The sequence below is a fragment of the Gopherus flavomarginatus genome, chromosome 2, assembly GCF_025201925.1.
Source record: "Gopherus flavomarginatus isolate rGopFla2 chromosome 2, rGopFla2.mat.asm, whole genome shotgun sequence".
NCBI lineage: Eukaryota > Metazoa > Chordata > Testudines > Testudinidae > Gopherus > Gopherus flavomarginatus.
In genome coordinates, this window is record NC_066618.1 from 193999959 (window position 1) to 194015382 (window position 15424).

The 15424-nt window shown below is 37.2% G+C and overlaps 1 protein-coding gene across 5 annotated transcripts in view; it reads right to left on the reverse strand.

Annotated features, from left to right (window-relative positions):
• Positions 1–15424, reverse strand: part of ATP9B (ATPase phospholipid transporting 9B (putative)) — a 318545-nt gene that overhangs the window by 172373 nt on the left and 130748 nt on the right. For all 5 annotated transcript variants that reach the window (XM_050941785.1, XM_050941787.1, XM_050941784.1 and 2 more), the window contains one exon: positions 3401–3495. In XM_050941785.1, coding sequence (XP_050797742.1) covers positions 3401–3495 — 95 coding nt within the window. The remainder of the gene's footprint in view (positions 1–3400; positions 3496–15424) is intronic.

A 15424-nucleotide genomic window follows, 5' to 3' on the forward strand; every position in this document is an offset into this window, starting at 1 on the left:
CATAGTCCAAGCCATAAGAATTTGAAAAGATCACTTGACTAAGCTAGAATTATGTAGGTGCTCCAGGAGCTCCACAGGTTGGACTGATAGTTCCATTCAGAAGAACTTGAACAATCATTTATTTCACACTTTAAGGCTTAAACTTAGTTTTCAGATTTATCACCATGAGTCAGGGTTTTTAGGGGCACAAAGAAGCTATAAAGCAAGCAATGGCAGATAGTCCCACAGTGGACCAGAGGCTGAAGTGGGACTGCTAGTTTTCCTCCAGCCTACTATTCCCAAGCCCATCAGAGGGTGGAGCTATGCATTCCATGACCTGAGATCATACAGGAGAGTTAGGGTATGCCTACATTACAGCTGTGAAGTGTAATTCCCATCTTGGGTAGACATACACGCACTAGCTCTGCTTGATACAGTGCACTAAAAATACTAGTGTGGCTAGGGTGGCATAAGCAGCAGCTCAGGCTAGTCATCTAAATATAACCTCCTTTGAGATCCTAGTATGTACTTGTGCAGTGACCCTGAACCACCCCTGGTGCTGCTGCAGCCACACTGCTAGTGCTAGCTCTAGGATAGCTAGCACATGTATATCTACCCAAGCTGAGAATTATACCTCCCCGCTGCAGTGCAGGTGTACCTTTAAGGGTTGGAGGTTCTTAAGAAGACTGAGGGCTCATCTAGATGAACAGTTAGTGTGCAGCAAGCTGGGGTGGAAATCTACAGTGCACGAGCATGTCAAATAGTGTACTTACATGTCCACGTGGACCCTGCTACTGTACAGTAAGAGTTCCCTAATGCACAATGAGCTATTCCAGTTTCAAAGTGGGGTAGCAGAGCTAATGCGTGTATGTCTACCTGAGCTGGTAATTAGACTTTCCAGCTGCAGTGTAAGATGTTTCTTTGTGCTCCTAAGGATCCTATCAGGCGCAGTACAAACATAAGAGTGTGTGCAGATACAACAAACTCCTTTGAAGAGGGAATATGTGCATGGGCCCTAAACATGGACAAAATTGTGAAACTTTCCACATTTTAAAGAACTACAGCATGAGATGTTAAAATATCTTTATTATTAACTGGATTTCTAATTTAAATAAATTCATCTGCATGGAACACGTAGCTTGCCCAAAGTTCCTTAATTGGCCCTTCAAAGATTCCCCTGCATTGGGTATTCTTCAGGTGGCAGACAGCTGCTGCATGAGGCTGTGTTCCTGGGAAATGAAGCAATCTAAGGCTGCTGCAACAGCTTACTCATCATGCTCTACCTTGTACTAGATATCCAGGCCAACCTAGCAGCTCAAGGATCCAGGAGTTTGAGAGATGGTTTAAACCCACTTCTCCAGTCCTACACATTCTCCATTTTTGCACTGAGAATCTTGGCCAGACCTAGAAATCTAGTACAATGATCCTTTCAAGGACAACTGAACATTTTTGAGGATTGTGAGGGGGAGGTGGAAAAGAAGAGTAGAAGATAAATATTCTCTAATTTTATTAGAAGAAACATTTTTAAATGATCTTTTTCTAGGTATTTTCCCTGAATGTCTCTTTTTTCAGCTCCTATGTCTGAAGAATCAATCCTTGCAAAAAACAGATTTTTATAATATCCAGGCATAGGACAGCTTTCAAATTTTAACCTGAAAATAAAAGAATAATCTCCCTTATTCATCATAGCATAGTTTATATTCACAAACAAAGAAAGCCCACAGCTACTTCTGTTTGGTGCTACCAGCTTTCCTCTTAGCCCGCAGTTGTGTTCTTCAGATAAATATCCAGTCCCCCCATCCCCCACAAAACCCTGGTTGAAGATGGAAATGTGGAAGTGAGGTTTTTCTGGTTCTGAAGATGTGTTACACTGCAACAAACTTCATGTGTTTTGTTACAGGTTAGCTGCACTCTAACCAATTTTAAGAGGGCTAGATCATAAGGTATATGGCTAGGCACAAGGAACCCAAATTAAAGTTGCTGAGTAACTGGTATCAGTAGAAGGCTGTTATCTATGCTGACCTTCTACTGGAGGGGACTGGAGAGACATTTTGCCAGTGAGTTTCACAGCTATTTGCTAGACAGCAGAGAAATGTGGGGACCAGGATCTCTCTGGGTTCAAGTCCAGGTTCTGTGGGGGAGCATGCATTTGTGGTTAGAGGTCTTTGTGCCCTAGTCTCTCCCTGTCCTCTTCTGCTCCTGTGCCTGCCCTCTCCAGCTCCTGTCCCTGACACCAGCTCCTATCCTGCTGCCCACAACTCTCTTCCCAAGCTTCACTCCCACACCCCATTCCCTCTACATGCAAGTCAAGTGGTTTCCTCCTCCTTTCCTGAGTGCCAGAAAGGGGAGCATTGAGAGCACAGGAAAGACAATCCCACAGCTGCTAGCTCCAGTTCCACAGCAGTCACAAGCAGTTGGAAGGAGGCACTGCAGAAAAAGTCCTGCTGAACTCCTGCAGTCCCAAGATGAAGCATGCTCATTTTGTTTGTGGAGATGGCATGTGCACAGTCCATTTGGCATACAGGAGTTGTAAGGGGATGGACAAGCCCAGTGCTGATTAAATCTTTCGAAAAGTCAGTTGCCAGATTCCAGGAAGTATCTACTGAGCCTGTGCTCAGACAAACTTTTCAGAGACTTTTTCAGAGAGTTTTCACAGGGACAGCAAAAAGAACATCCATTATGCCAGGGCAACAACCCCCATTCCCAGGCAAATTTCAAGTACCCCATATCCAAAGTACAGAGGCATTAGAGTTTCTCAATAAAACAGCTCTAAGAACTTTTTTAACATAAGCAAAACAATATATATTTTTCCTAACCCCTGTCATGGAAACAGCTGAGTCAATTTAGCTGAAACTTTTCTAAGGCAGATACTTGGCATGGAAAATTTAAATTCAAACATTTTACATTTGACAAAGTTACAAGCAACTGAACAACAGGTTCTTGTAAAGAAAAATGTTGGGCATTCTTAACTATAGGCATCATTACCTGTACTGCCTATAAACACACACACACACACACAAAATAGGCAAGCAGTCACTGCAAATCTCTATCCTAGTGTAATCCTGTATTCCTCACCCACAAGGACCTTAAAGCCTCTGTGCCAGGAAGCATTCATCTTACGAGAGTGGACTGCTATGTCCCAAATCCCCAAGCCTATATTCAATGGAAGAGACAAACCCAACTGTATCCCTCTCTTGCTCCTTTAAATGGAAAAATTAAATATTGGCATAATCCAGTCTTTTCCATAGAATTAAACACAGATGCATTATTTATAGCAAAGACTAATATTGCAGTCATGGATTAATTTATTTTTAATTAGAAACATATTTATACATAGTAACTGTAACAAAGCTTTCTACTATATACAAGGTATAAATAGGTACACTGAAGAGACAGTGAAATAAATAGGTTTAAAGCTTACCCCCAAAGCTGGTAACCTCTGTGTGCAGCTGACAGCAACTTTTAGCTTCCAGTCTGTTTCACCATCTAGCTGATCAGTTCGAATAAAACACGAACCTTAAAATTAAAAAAAGAAACCATATATCACAAGCCAGCTTTTCCCTCTCCCTGCAAGGTTCTATAAAATTTCCAGTTTGTTACCTCAAACTGATATTATTTCTTTATCCTCTTTCTATACATTTTTATGTAATTATTCCTACATATTAAGGGCCTGATCCAAAGACCCAATGGTTTTGAAGCAAGGCCTAAGTGTTTTGTTTTGGTTAAATGCTTTCTGTAAGGAACACTATAGATGTGTCACATTATTTCAATACAATCTTCATAACAAATTTTTTTTTAAAAATCAATATAGACATGCATGTAAGTAACAAGAACAGATTCTACTTTAAGTATTTTATACCATCTAAATTTAGATCAGTAAATGAAAGATATATTGAGTAAAATGCATCTCAGGTGCAACTCCATTGACTTGTTAGTATTATGCCGGGATGATAATTTTTGAAGAAATGATTCATAAAGCCATTTGTGTAATTGAGATATTAAAGCTATTATTAATTTCAGAGATGTTTAAGATTATTATTCCATTTAAATTTGTGATTGGATCTTAGAAATCCCTTCTAATATACACTTCTTTACTGACCCAGACTGAAACCTATCAAGATGCCATATTTATTAAGTGTGCATAGAAGCCTGGTTCATTATCAGACTCCAGTACACATGTATAAATTATATTTAAAGGAAATCAACTCCAAAATGGATTTTAAAACATTTGTGGATGTCATGGATCCAAAACTAGATAATCTTACAGCACATATGACTAATCTATAATTAAGATGTGGTGGAAGCTCAAACCACGCAGACTGACATGAACATAAAAGTAACCAAAGAGAATTAGTGACATTACAAACAATTTATGTGTTTTACAAAGAGCAGACTAGTATAAAGTGTTAGAAACTCAGTGCTGAAGGAAAATAATGATAACGAGATTGGTGGATATGGCCAATATAGGGAATATTCAAATTACTACATGAATAGATTCCAAAAAAAGTTACAGCTGAATATTGTGGAGATATTATATATATACACATACATATTCAGCAAGCTATTTAAATTTATTTAAAAATATAAATATAAATTTAGATAGCTTGCTGAATATAAATCCAGAACCCGGCAAGAATTATACTTGTCAAAATGCTAAAAGTTTTAAATTTTCAGACATTAGGAACCATAAAAAAAATTTATTTATTTAGCACTAGTGAGGGAAAGAGTTTTCTTTTACTAAGGTATACATCTTATGATGTTTCTTCCAATTTTCCTTTTCCAAAACAATCCAAGGGATGCATTTGTACATAAATATTTCCTAGACAAAGTGAGTGTATATATGTTGCTAGCGGTCCTAATAGATATCAAATATCAATATTTTGTAGAAAGAGTAATATCCTACTGGTAAATTCTATCCATATACAAATACGTAATAATTTTAAATATTAGCATTCAAACTGGAATTTTAACAAAAATGTCTTTTAATACCACATGAATATGCAACATTCCTTCTGAAGAGAAAATATACTACATATTTCATTTATTTAATAATTAAAAGGTATATAAAATGAAAGGCATTCTTCTCTATTAGTCATTCAGCACAGAAGTTAAGTAAAATCATAATAATTGAAGTAGACACGACTATTTTAGTCATGCCACTGGAGTAACTATGGATCCATTCTCATATTCAAGTTTTATGAATAATTGATATTTGCAGAGATTTTTAAAATACACTATGTTATTTATTACATCATGACATATCACCAGTTAAACCTGACAGATTAGAAGCAAGCATTTTTATACTAGCCAAACACAATTACAGTCACTAGTGTTATATTGTAGACTATAGTAATACACATCTACCCCGATATAATGCTGTTCTCAGGAGCCAAAAAACCTTAGTGCGTTATAGGCGAAATCGCGTTATATCAAACGTGCTTTGATCCATCAATGTGCGCCCCCCTCCCTCCCGCTGTGCTGCTTTACCAAGTTATATCTGAATTTGTGTTATATCGGGTCAGGTGGTATTGGGGTAGAGGTGTACTTGTATTGTCCTCTCACACACAGCATGCAATGATGTTAATGGAGTTAAGAGACAGAAAAATGCATTTTTAAAGAGATTTATGCTAAACTAAGTTTTTTTACATATAGAGATCTCTCTCTATATATAGATATACACACACACACACGTATGTAGAGAGAGAGAGAGCATGCGCATATATACAATTCTGTGAATTAACTTGCATACAATATTAATACATACATTTCATAATGTTCCTAGTTCTAGGCTTGCAATCAATTATGTTAAAACTTTGCTAACAAAGTAGTTTCACCATTAGAAGAGAGTTAGCACTTTTCTTTCATCCTATGCTCATTGGCAAAGGAGTTTCCCTTGACTAGTTTGAGTCCTTTTACATAGAGAATAAAGCAATGAGCTAAATGCAGTGCCTCTAATAGCCAGCGTACCAGAAAGAGTGTCTCTGAGGGAATACAAAATTGAAAAAGGTTTTGTATTACAGGAAGCAGGTTGACAAAGTGCCAGTAAGTACATTTTGTTTGGGTGCTCAAATCCAGATGAATTTGGTGTCACAATCAAAGTACATTCAACCCGATGTAGGTAACCCAAGGTTTTATTCATGCATGCCTGTAAATTTAGCAGCTCAATGAGTTAACCGTCTGAAAGGACATAGTTCAGAGAGAAGGCACCTGAAATTATATGTGAACTGAAGATGGCACTTTCACACAATCCTCTTTCCAAGAAGTTTACCTGTGTATCTTTGCTCAACAATATTCAGCACATATTAAGAAAATCAGTCTTTAAAACCTCAGTGTACACAGCTTCCAAAATGCTTCATTTACTTCACTATGACATAAAAATCTCTTTCATAGTTCAGAACCTCAGATCACAAAACTATAAAAAATGAATGCCCCAAATGTAGTGACTCTCTGGACAACACATTGATGTATTCACTTTTCATAAAATAAGAAAATATTGCAAAGTAGTTTTTGAAGTGTCCATTGATATATAAGGAAATACAATTAAGGTGAGATATCTAACAGTATCTAAGAACTCCACAATCCCAATGCACATTTCAATGTATGGCATAGATCAACAGTCTACTTTCTATCATACTTTTTCCTATACAGGACATTTCATGGCTATTTTTACCCTTCCTGTCAATGGCTGCTCTCATCCATCAATTTCATTTAGAATTATACTACAGATCAATGCAGTTCAAGACCAGTGTGGGTCTTGTGAATGGTTGATTGCACATATATTCATTTAACAGAGCTCACACTATGACATGTATTGGTCAGCCACATTTCCTCTTCACTTCAGCAGTTAATTTCATCAATAACTTATCTCATAGCCCGTTTCCCTTTCATCCAGAAAGGAGACTGCCTTGTGCCAACTCAGCTCTCAGTAGTGATCACTACAGCAAAACTGAAACAATAAAACCTTTTTCCCCCATTTTGAAATAGTTCTTTATCAGTACTGATAAAATAACTAACTTTACTCCAAGATACTGATTTTAAACTTTGTATAACTAAGGTGTAAGTATATGAGATTACTTCTAATTATGTAACTAATGTCTAATGAAAAACAGTGACAACTTTTTGTGTGTTACAGTGTGTACCTGTAAAAACAATAGGCACTACATAAAGCCCAAATTATAATACATATAATTGTCTGAGACACTAACAGATACAACTTTTTCCATGATATTTATTCTTTTAAATACCTATTGTAGTGTATCAAATTGAAAAATGTCATAACTTAGCTCAACATTAAAGGTGGGAGGGATAGCTTGGTGGTTTGAGCAGTGGCCTGCTAAACCCAGAGTTGAGAGTTCGATCCTTGAGCAGGCCACCTAGGAATCTGGGGCAAAAATCTGTCTGGGGCTTGGTCCTGCTTTGAGCAAGGGGTTGGACTAGATGATCTCCTGAGGTCCCTTACAACCCTGATAGTCTATGATCTATATATCATAAGCATATAAAATAAAAGAAAACAGTACATCAGATCATAAAGTTTACTATCTTTTGTTCCAAACTTTCTGTTAAGGAACATGCTTTAAGCCTGCATTAATCAAACTTCAAAACCCCACTTCTGTAGCACTACTGTGTTCTACCAGAAAGAGCACAACTACAAAAATCTCAGAGTGGTAGATTTACCTGCTCTGTAGACAACTGTAGGACCTGCTAAGGTGTTATTTTTCAGGTAAGCAGGGGGTGAGGAAGGTGAGATTTTTTTTTTTAGTCCTTAAAATATAGTTTAAAAATTAGACAAACAGTAGAAGTCCAGACAATATTTAAGTACACATCCAATATATGGTATCAGCAGTGCAAAAGTGGCCAATCAGAGAGAAGTGAAATCCCATATTGAATGTGGGAAACTTAATAAAGAGGAATCAGAAACACCTGCCATAAAGCTAAATCACGTATTTTAATTTAAAGGAGAATGAAGACGACAATTGAGGGAATATAGATATTCATTATTTCTAGATACATAAACATGATTCCTCCCCACTAAAGAAGATTTAACAGTAGTTTTCAAAAGTTGGATACAGTGAATTTGGCCCATAAACATTTACATATAGTGTCCATGTTTGTAGCGACGATGGTGAATTCTTTAAAATGATACTGCATTAGAGTCTGAGGATGAGACTATATACAAACATTGCATTGATTTAAATAAAATATTTTTTAAAATCGATTTAGTTAAACTGGTGCAAATCCTTGTGGGTACAATTAAATGAATTTACAACTGGCTCCATGTAGCTTACTCAAGTGAAGTCAGATGTAAATCAATTTAAGTGTGTCCACACAAGGGGCTGGTTTCATCAATATAACTATATCAATTTTAAAAATAATTTTAGTTAAAGTAGTCTAAACACTGTGTTTGTACAAGTCCTAAGAATGCAAAATAAGCTGTATTTTTAAACCAATATTGGGTTCTTCTACAAGCATTACCCTAAGAATAATTTCAATTTGCACTCCTGCCAGTAGGGAGGGAAGAGAGACATTTGCTATTACTTTTTGTTATGGAAAGCACTCAGACAGCACAACGATGGACAACATTATAAGAACCCAATTAGCTACATATTCTTAATATTAAATTTGGCACTGTACATTTCAATCAGGTTTCCTTTGCTCTTGTTGGTTTGTAATTTAAATGTGTACAACAAAAAGGCATGAATATTGTTAAATAAACAAAATATTACTTATTTCAATCCAGGTGAAAGGTGTTTGAACATAATTCAGAGGTGATTGGGCATTGTCCGTGTTGTCAAATATATTATATTCTTAACATTCCAAGTCCACCTAAAACATATTGTTACAGTGGTATTCTTAATACAACAGGTTACATCAAAATGTTAATGGAAAGACTGCAAAAGCTCGTATTGCATCTTACTGCAGGCTGCAAACTGGTATACTGTGTTGGATTTAACACAAGAATGCAGTTCATAGTATCAATTTCAGGTAAACAGCATTAGTGGTTTACCAAGAATTGAACACAATAGCAATAGCTGATGGTTCTATTTTATTCTTTAATGATAACCAAACATAGTATTATGAAATTCAAGCATAAACATTAACAGTGACATAATATCTCGCAAACTGAATGAAGAAACAGAAATTCCAAGTTAAGTCTATCATACTCACTCATTGTTTTCTATAGGTATTACAACATTTATCATATATTAGATCACACAGCCATGCAGAGACTTTTAGATAACTTTGTGATATTTACTGTAGGCTATCAAAGACTGAATGTCAAACGCAACTTGGATTTTCCTTTCCAGGGTAATATTAATTTAGACCCTTAATGTTGCTTTAACAGAGTAGAATTTTTAAAATTTTAGCTTGTGTTACTACATAGGATATTAATTTGTATATTATCAATTAAACTAAACAGATGCCTGCATGGCTACAATGAACTTAATTGATCTCAAAGCAAATGATAAGCTTTAATGGGTCCTTATACATATTACAAACTACTGATGTAAACAAATTTCTAGAATTTAATGTAAATGGCTTTAACGTAATAATGCTATCCCATTTCAAAGCAAATAGTAATGAAATATGAACATTCTTTCAAAGATTGTAATAACAATTTTACAGACTGATTAATCCAATAGAAAACTGAAGGTAATTAACTTACAAGTGTGCAATATTAAAGATTTTTCCATCAGTGTTTAAAATGTTGACAGAAAAATACTGACCACAAAGTAACATTTACTTTAAATGATTTCACCCACTATACTATATTAATTCTAAAAATATTTAATCATAAAGCTAATTTGTGACAAGATTTTAGTTTATTGCTTTTGATTATTTGTTTTTATTCAAATGTAGTTTTTCCTAATGAGAAAATATGTATTAGAAAACATGTGCCTATGAGAAATTTCTGTGTAATTCCAAACTATTATTGCACCAGGCACCTTTCTTCCTGATTACTACATCTTACCTTCAGAAAAAGTAAAACCTGCATTCCTTTCTCCAGCAGAACCCCTATTGATACTTTATACAAAATTTGGCCCTTATTTTCTCTAACTATGGACATCTACAGTCTCGCCAGATATTACAGTAATGTACTTAAATCACTGCTATCACTAGGATAAGTTATATTTGTGCATATGCCCTTCGGCAAGCTGATAACAGTTCTTCACAGAGGCTTTAAAAACAAGCTATTACTTTGTAATGCTACATTTTCTAAATGTATTCTAGCTTTCAGAGTTTTTTTAATTGCATATTTTTGAAGAAAAATTGTTATACTTGAATTACATTATTTATTCCTATTTTATCTTTTCATTTGCCAATGTTGTTGATGTTTCTGTTTAATGGTAAAGAGTAAGATGGACTTTTTTGTTCTTAAAACAATTACATTACAAATAACTTAGTGAAAATTTACCTAGAAGGAGAAACAAAAAAGAAATAACGAATACAGACTGATGGCAATCTATATTCTGCCACAGAAGAGTTGTTTAAAATATGTAATTACACTGGGTCACCAGATTCACGCTGGGGAGAAGAGGGGAATAAATATAGAAAATAAATTGATCTGAATGAAATCAGTTCACATTTCATTTGCAAATACTAAAGAAAAACATTTCTAACTTAATAGACATGAATTAACACTGACCTCTAAAACACTAATTTAAGACTGCAATTTTACCATTAGTGTGCAATTTTTTCCCTTTACTAGGTACTGTTTATAGAATGAACTTTGGCAAAGATTCTCTGAAAATGTTTTGGACTGCTGTAGAGAAATCTAATTCTCCTCCTCTTTTCCTGATACTCCAGAAATCCCTACACCTCCCCATGCAAACCTCTAATCCTATTATTCCCTATTTCATCTAAAGGTTCCTTTGGCTATAGAGGTCTCAAAATAACTCCCTTTGGAGTCTGTCAGTATCAACTACACAACACTTCATTCATCTAGGTTCTAAAAGTAGAGCCTCCCACATCTTGAAGATCCAGGGAACAAGCCTGTTCAATAACACTGGTCTACAATTTTTGAGAAGTCGTCTGCTTCAGAGATAAAATATGATATTTATTATGTATTTTAATGTGCTGAATTCAAATATGACAATTAAAACAACTGATTGGCTACTGTTTCTAAGATATTTAAGTTTTTACATTTTATGTCTACGTATATTGTGTAGATAGTAGAGTTTTAATCATAAATTGTAAACCTAGGTCTTTTCACGTGTTTATGGTTGCTTTACATGATAATATTTCACCTGTCCTGTTTATGTAACACTTTAAAAATCAGCAAAAGGGTTATATAAATAAAATTTATTATGAAACAAAAGGCAAAAAACTATTATGTACATAGTTTAGTCCTATTTAGTGTCTACTCCGCACTTCTTGGCTTGTCTCTTCTATTCATTAAATGGAGCATCTCTTGTCACTGTCCAGCAATAGTCTGCAAGCATTGATGGGCTCCATTTGCCCTGATAACCTGCTAGGAGATTCCACTGCTGTAGTCTGGAGCCCAACAGCTCTGCCTTACTCTTGGGTAGTTCCAAATCCCTGACAAGGTCATTCAGTTCACCTTGCATTATGAGGTGTGCTTCAGAGGAGGAGGATGGGAGAAAATGTGGGTCCTGTGACATTGATGGTTCAGGACCAGAAGTTTCATCCTCTTCCTCTTCCTCGTCTGACTCAAGTGAGAATGATTCTGGTGCATCAGGAACTGGCAGTCCTTCTCCGTGGGGTACTGGGCGTATAGCTGATGGAATGTTTGGATAATGCACAGTCCACTTTTTCTTCTTTGACACACCTTTCCCAACTGGAGGCACCATGCAGAAGTAACAATTGCTGGTATGATCTCTTGGCTCTCTCCAAATCATTGGCACTGCAAAAGGCATAGATTTCCTTGTCCTGTTCAACCGCTGGCGAAGATTTGTTGCACAAGTGTTGCAGCATATCTGTGGGACCCACCTCTTGTCCTGATCTCCAATTTTGCAGCCAAAAGAAAGGTGATAGGCTCTCTTAACCAGAGTGGTTATACTGCGCTTTTGTGATGCAAAAGTCACTTCACCACAAACATAGCAGAAGTTATCTGCACTCTTCACACAAGTACAAGGCATCTCTGCTCACTTTGGCTAAACAGAAATGTGTCCCTTTGCAAAATCAAACACTGACAAATAAGAGAGCATGACACTGTATGATTTCTAGAGCTGATATAGGGCAATTTGTTCAGCAGAGTGATGTAAGCTTCGTTATGATTGCATCATCCATGACTTCTAGGAATAACATGATGCAATTCATATCATGTATGACGCAATACCAGCTTCAGATTGCATCATTCATTGTTTTGCCTCAAAAGCAAGTACTGTCCAAACCCAGTCATAGATTTATTCATAGATCCAGTCAAAGATGTATTTTAGTCATTTCTGGTTTAAATTGAGATCCCTTCCCTTTATAACTCACTTATCTTCCGCCATTCCCAAGTCAAGGGTCGTATATACTGACCTAATAGCATATCTTGAGAACTAGAGCCAATCAATAATTTTAAGCATCACTTTCGTTCTAAGTGACCCAGAATTAGTAAAGTTGGACTACATTTATTTCAGAAGCATTTTGGCTGTAGAGCAGTGTAATCCAGGACTGGGTAATTGAATCTACATCTCTTGAAATGCATGTATCACTTCACGGAAAGTCTCTGCATCCTGCAAATGCTATCTAAGGGGTAAGGGCAGGGGCTTTTGAAGCCAGGGAGGAGGGAGGAAGAGTGGGTGGTTTTGTATTTGTTTTTAATGAGACCACTGTAGGGGAAATATAGTCAATTTTTCCTAGGGCAAAATGTATTCCCATCCTCTTCTCACAAAATATAAAACAATCTAAACAGTATTTTAATCCTTAGAACATTTGCTAATCTCCAGGACTAACTAGTTTCCAGGGTTAAAGGGGGAGGGGTGGAGAAAAGGAGATGAACACTTGGGTGCAGCCAACCCAACCCACCTTCAATCCTGCACTCATAATGTGACCCTCCTTCCCTTAATTCCCATTTCTGTTTTCTCCCATAGACCCAGACCAGCAGGAAGTGGGTCCTATCAGGAGCGGATGCAGATGACACAGATGGTGATAGGGTCCAGTGGAAAACCAGGCATGGAAGAGTGAGTTGGGGCCATGTTTACTTGGCTCCAGCAGCACATCTGAAAACGAATCCTAAAGATCTTGCCTATACTGATGTAGATAGAGTTCTAAATTAACTGGCTAATGGGGAGACGGCAATGGATTGTGCTGAAAGGTGAATTACTGGACTGGAGAGAGGTTATCAGTGTAGTTTCTCAAGGATCTGCCTTGGGACCAATCTTATTTGATATTTTTATTAAAGGTCTTGGCATAAAAAATAGGGGTCTGTAAAGGAAATCTGCAGATGATACAAAGTTGGGAGGCATTGTCAATACAGAGGAGGATAGGATTATTATACAGGAAGATCTGGATGACCTTGAACAGTGGAGTGACAGAAATATGACATATTTCAATAGTACATAGTACAAGGTCGTGCACTAAGAGTTTCTGCTACAAGCTAGAGGCTCATCAGTTGTAAGTGACAGAGTGGGAGAGAGACCTGGGGTTGATCAATCACAAGATGACTATGAACCACCAATATGATGTGACAGTGAAAAAGGTAACTCTGATCCTAGGATGTATCAGACAAGGGATTTCCAATAGAGACAGAGAACTGTTAGTGTCAATGTACAAGGCACTGGTAAGACCTCATTTGGAATACTGTGTACAGTTCTGGTCAATCATGTTAAGGAAGATTAATTTCGACTGGAACAGGTGTAAAGAAGAGCTACTAAGGGGAAGGAAGAACCTATTGTATGAGAGGAGATTGAAAGAGTTTGGCTTGTTTAGTCTAGCAAAACAAAGGCTATGAATACATCAGGGAAATATACAGCAGGAAGTGTGAAGAGCTATTTAAGATAAAAGACAAGAATGGCACCACAACAAATTGGTATAAACTGGCCATGAACAAATTCAGTCTGGAAATTAGAACGTTTCTAACCATCTTAGAGCTGAGGTCTGGAACAACCTCTCAATAGGAGCTGTGAAAGCAAACAACTTAATTTTGAGAGAGAGATGGACAAATTTATAACTCTATTTGTATGACAGGGTTGCTTATGATGGTAGAAGGCAGGGCACTGTAAACATGGGGATTGCTTCTGGTTTATGTTCCTACAAACTCATGCTTCAGGATATCAGCTAGACACTGGTGGGGGTCAAGAAGAGATTTCCCCATCAAAGTATTCTGACGGGGTTTTTAAGTCACCTTTCTCTGAAGCATGAGGAACGGCCATGGCTGGAGATGGGAAATTGGCCAGGGTGGGTGAGAGCTCTGCACTGGAACAAAGCATTCTCTCTCTCAGATGCTTGGCTAACTAGTTCTTACTCATATGCTCAGTGTCTAACTAGATTTAATGGTCCCTTGCAGTTAAACTCCATGACTCTAATGGTGATCCAGCACTGTAAAAACCAGCATGACATCAGAATCAGGCCCCGAGTCTCTTATTTATTTCCATTCTTCCCCCTTGTTCTAGCAGTTTCTTATATGCCCAGAATGTACACTAACACCATTTTTAAAATATTGATCAGTTTGTGCAGTGCAATATAAATAGACACAGCATAATCATTCCCATACTTCGATTCATAATAAACCACACACAACACCCCCAAATTTCATCCAGTGGAATTTAAACTCTGCCACCTTGGGTCACTAACAAGTCTGAAATCCAGGACATTTAGATCTTCAACACAAACCAATGCCGCCTGAGCTAAAGTAACTGGTAGCAATTGTAGGCTGATCTCCTCTACATGGAGTAGCCACTAGAGAGAATGCAACACATTTTACACACTTGTTAGACAGCAGAGGATACGGGGAAGCGAGAGGATTAAGCGAGAAGAGGATTAAGCACATTTATTCTGAAAGGCAGCACAGCTAAATGGATGAAGCTTGGGTCTGTCATACTGGAGACCTGGAGCCAGTTCCAGTCCCTATTAAAACCTCTTCATGGAACTTCATTGACATACGGGGACTGTACAATGGACAGAACAGGCCCCGGGGGAACTCTCACAGTTAAGTGGCATTGGAGGACTGGTGTACATCATCCTTCACTGCTACCCCTTGCACTTCCTGGTGTAGGGGAGTGACCATGGTAAAAGGGACTTGTCCAGAGGAGGAGGAGGACTGGCCACAGCCCAAAGTACTCTGGCAATTCTGGGCTGTGAAGAAGCCTGTTGGGGGCTGTAAAAGGCTGCCACAAATTAGAGCAGATTCTGTGATTTTGAGAGATATACTCTAAGAATTATTTTGGGGATGTTTTATTGCCAAATTATACAGATGGTCAGACTAGATGATCACAGTGCTCCCTTCAGGCCTCAGAATCTATGAAGCTATGAATTTAAATTTCACCAATAGATAAAGCCT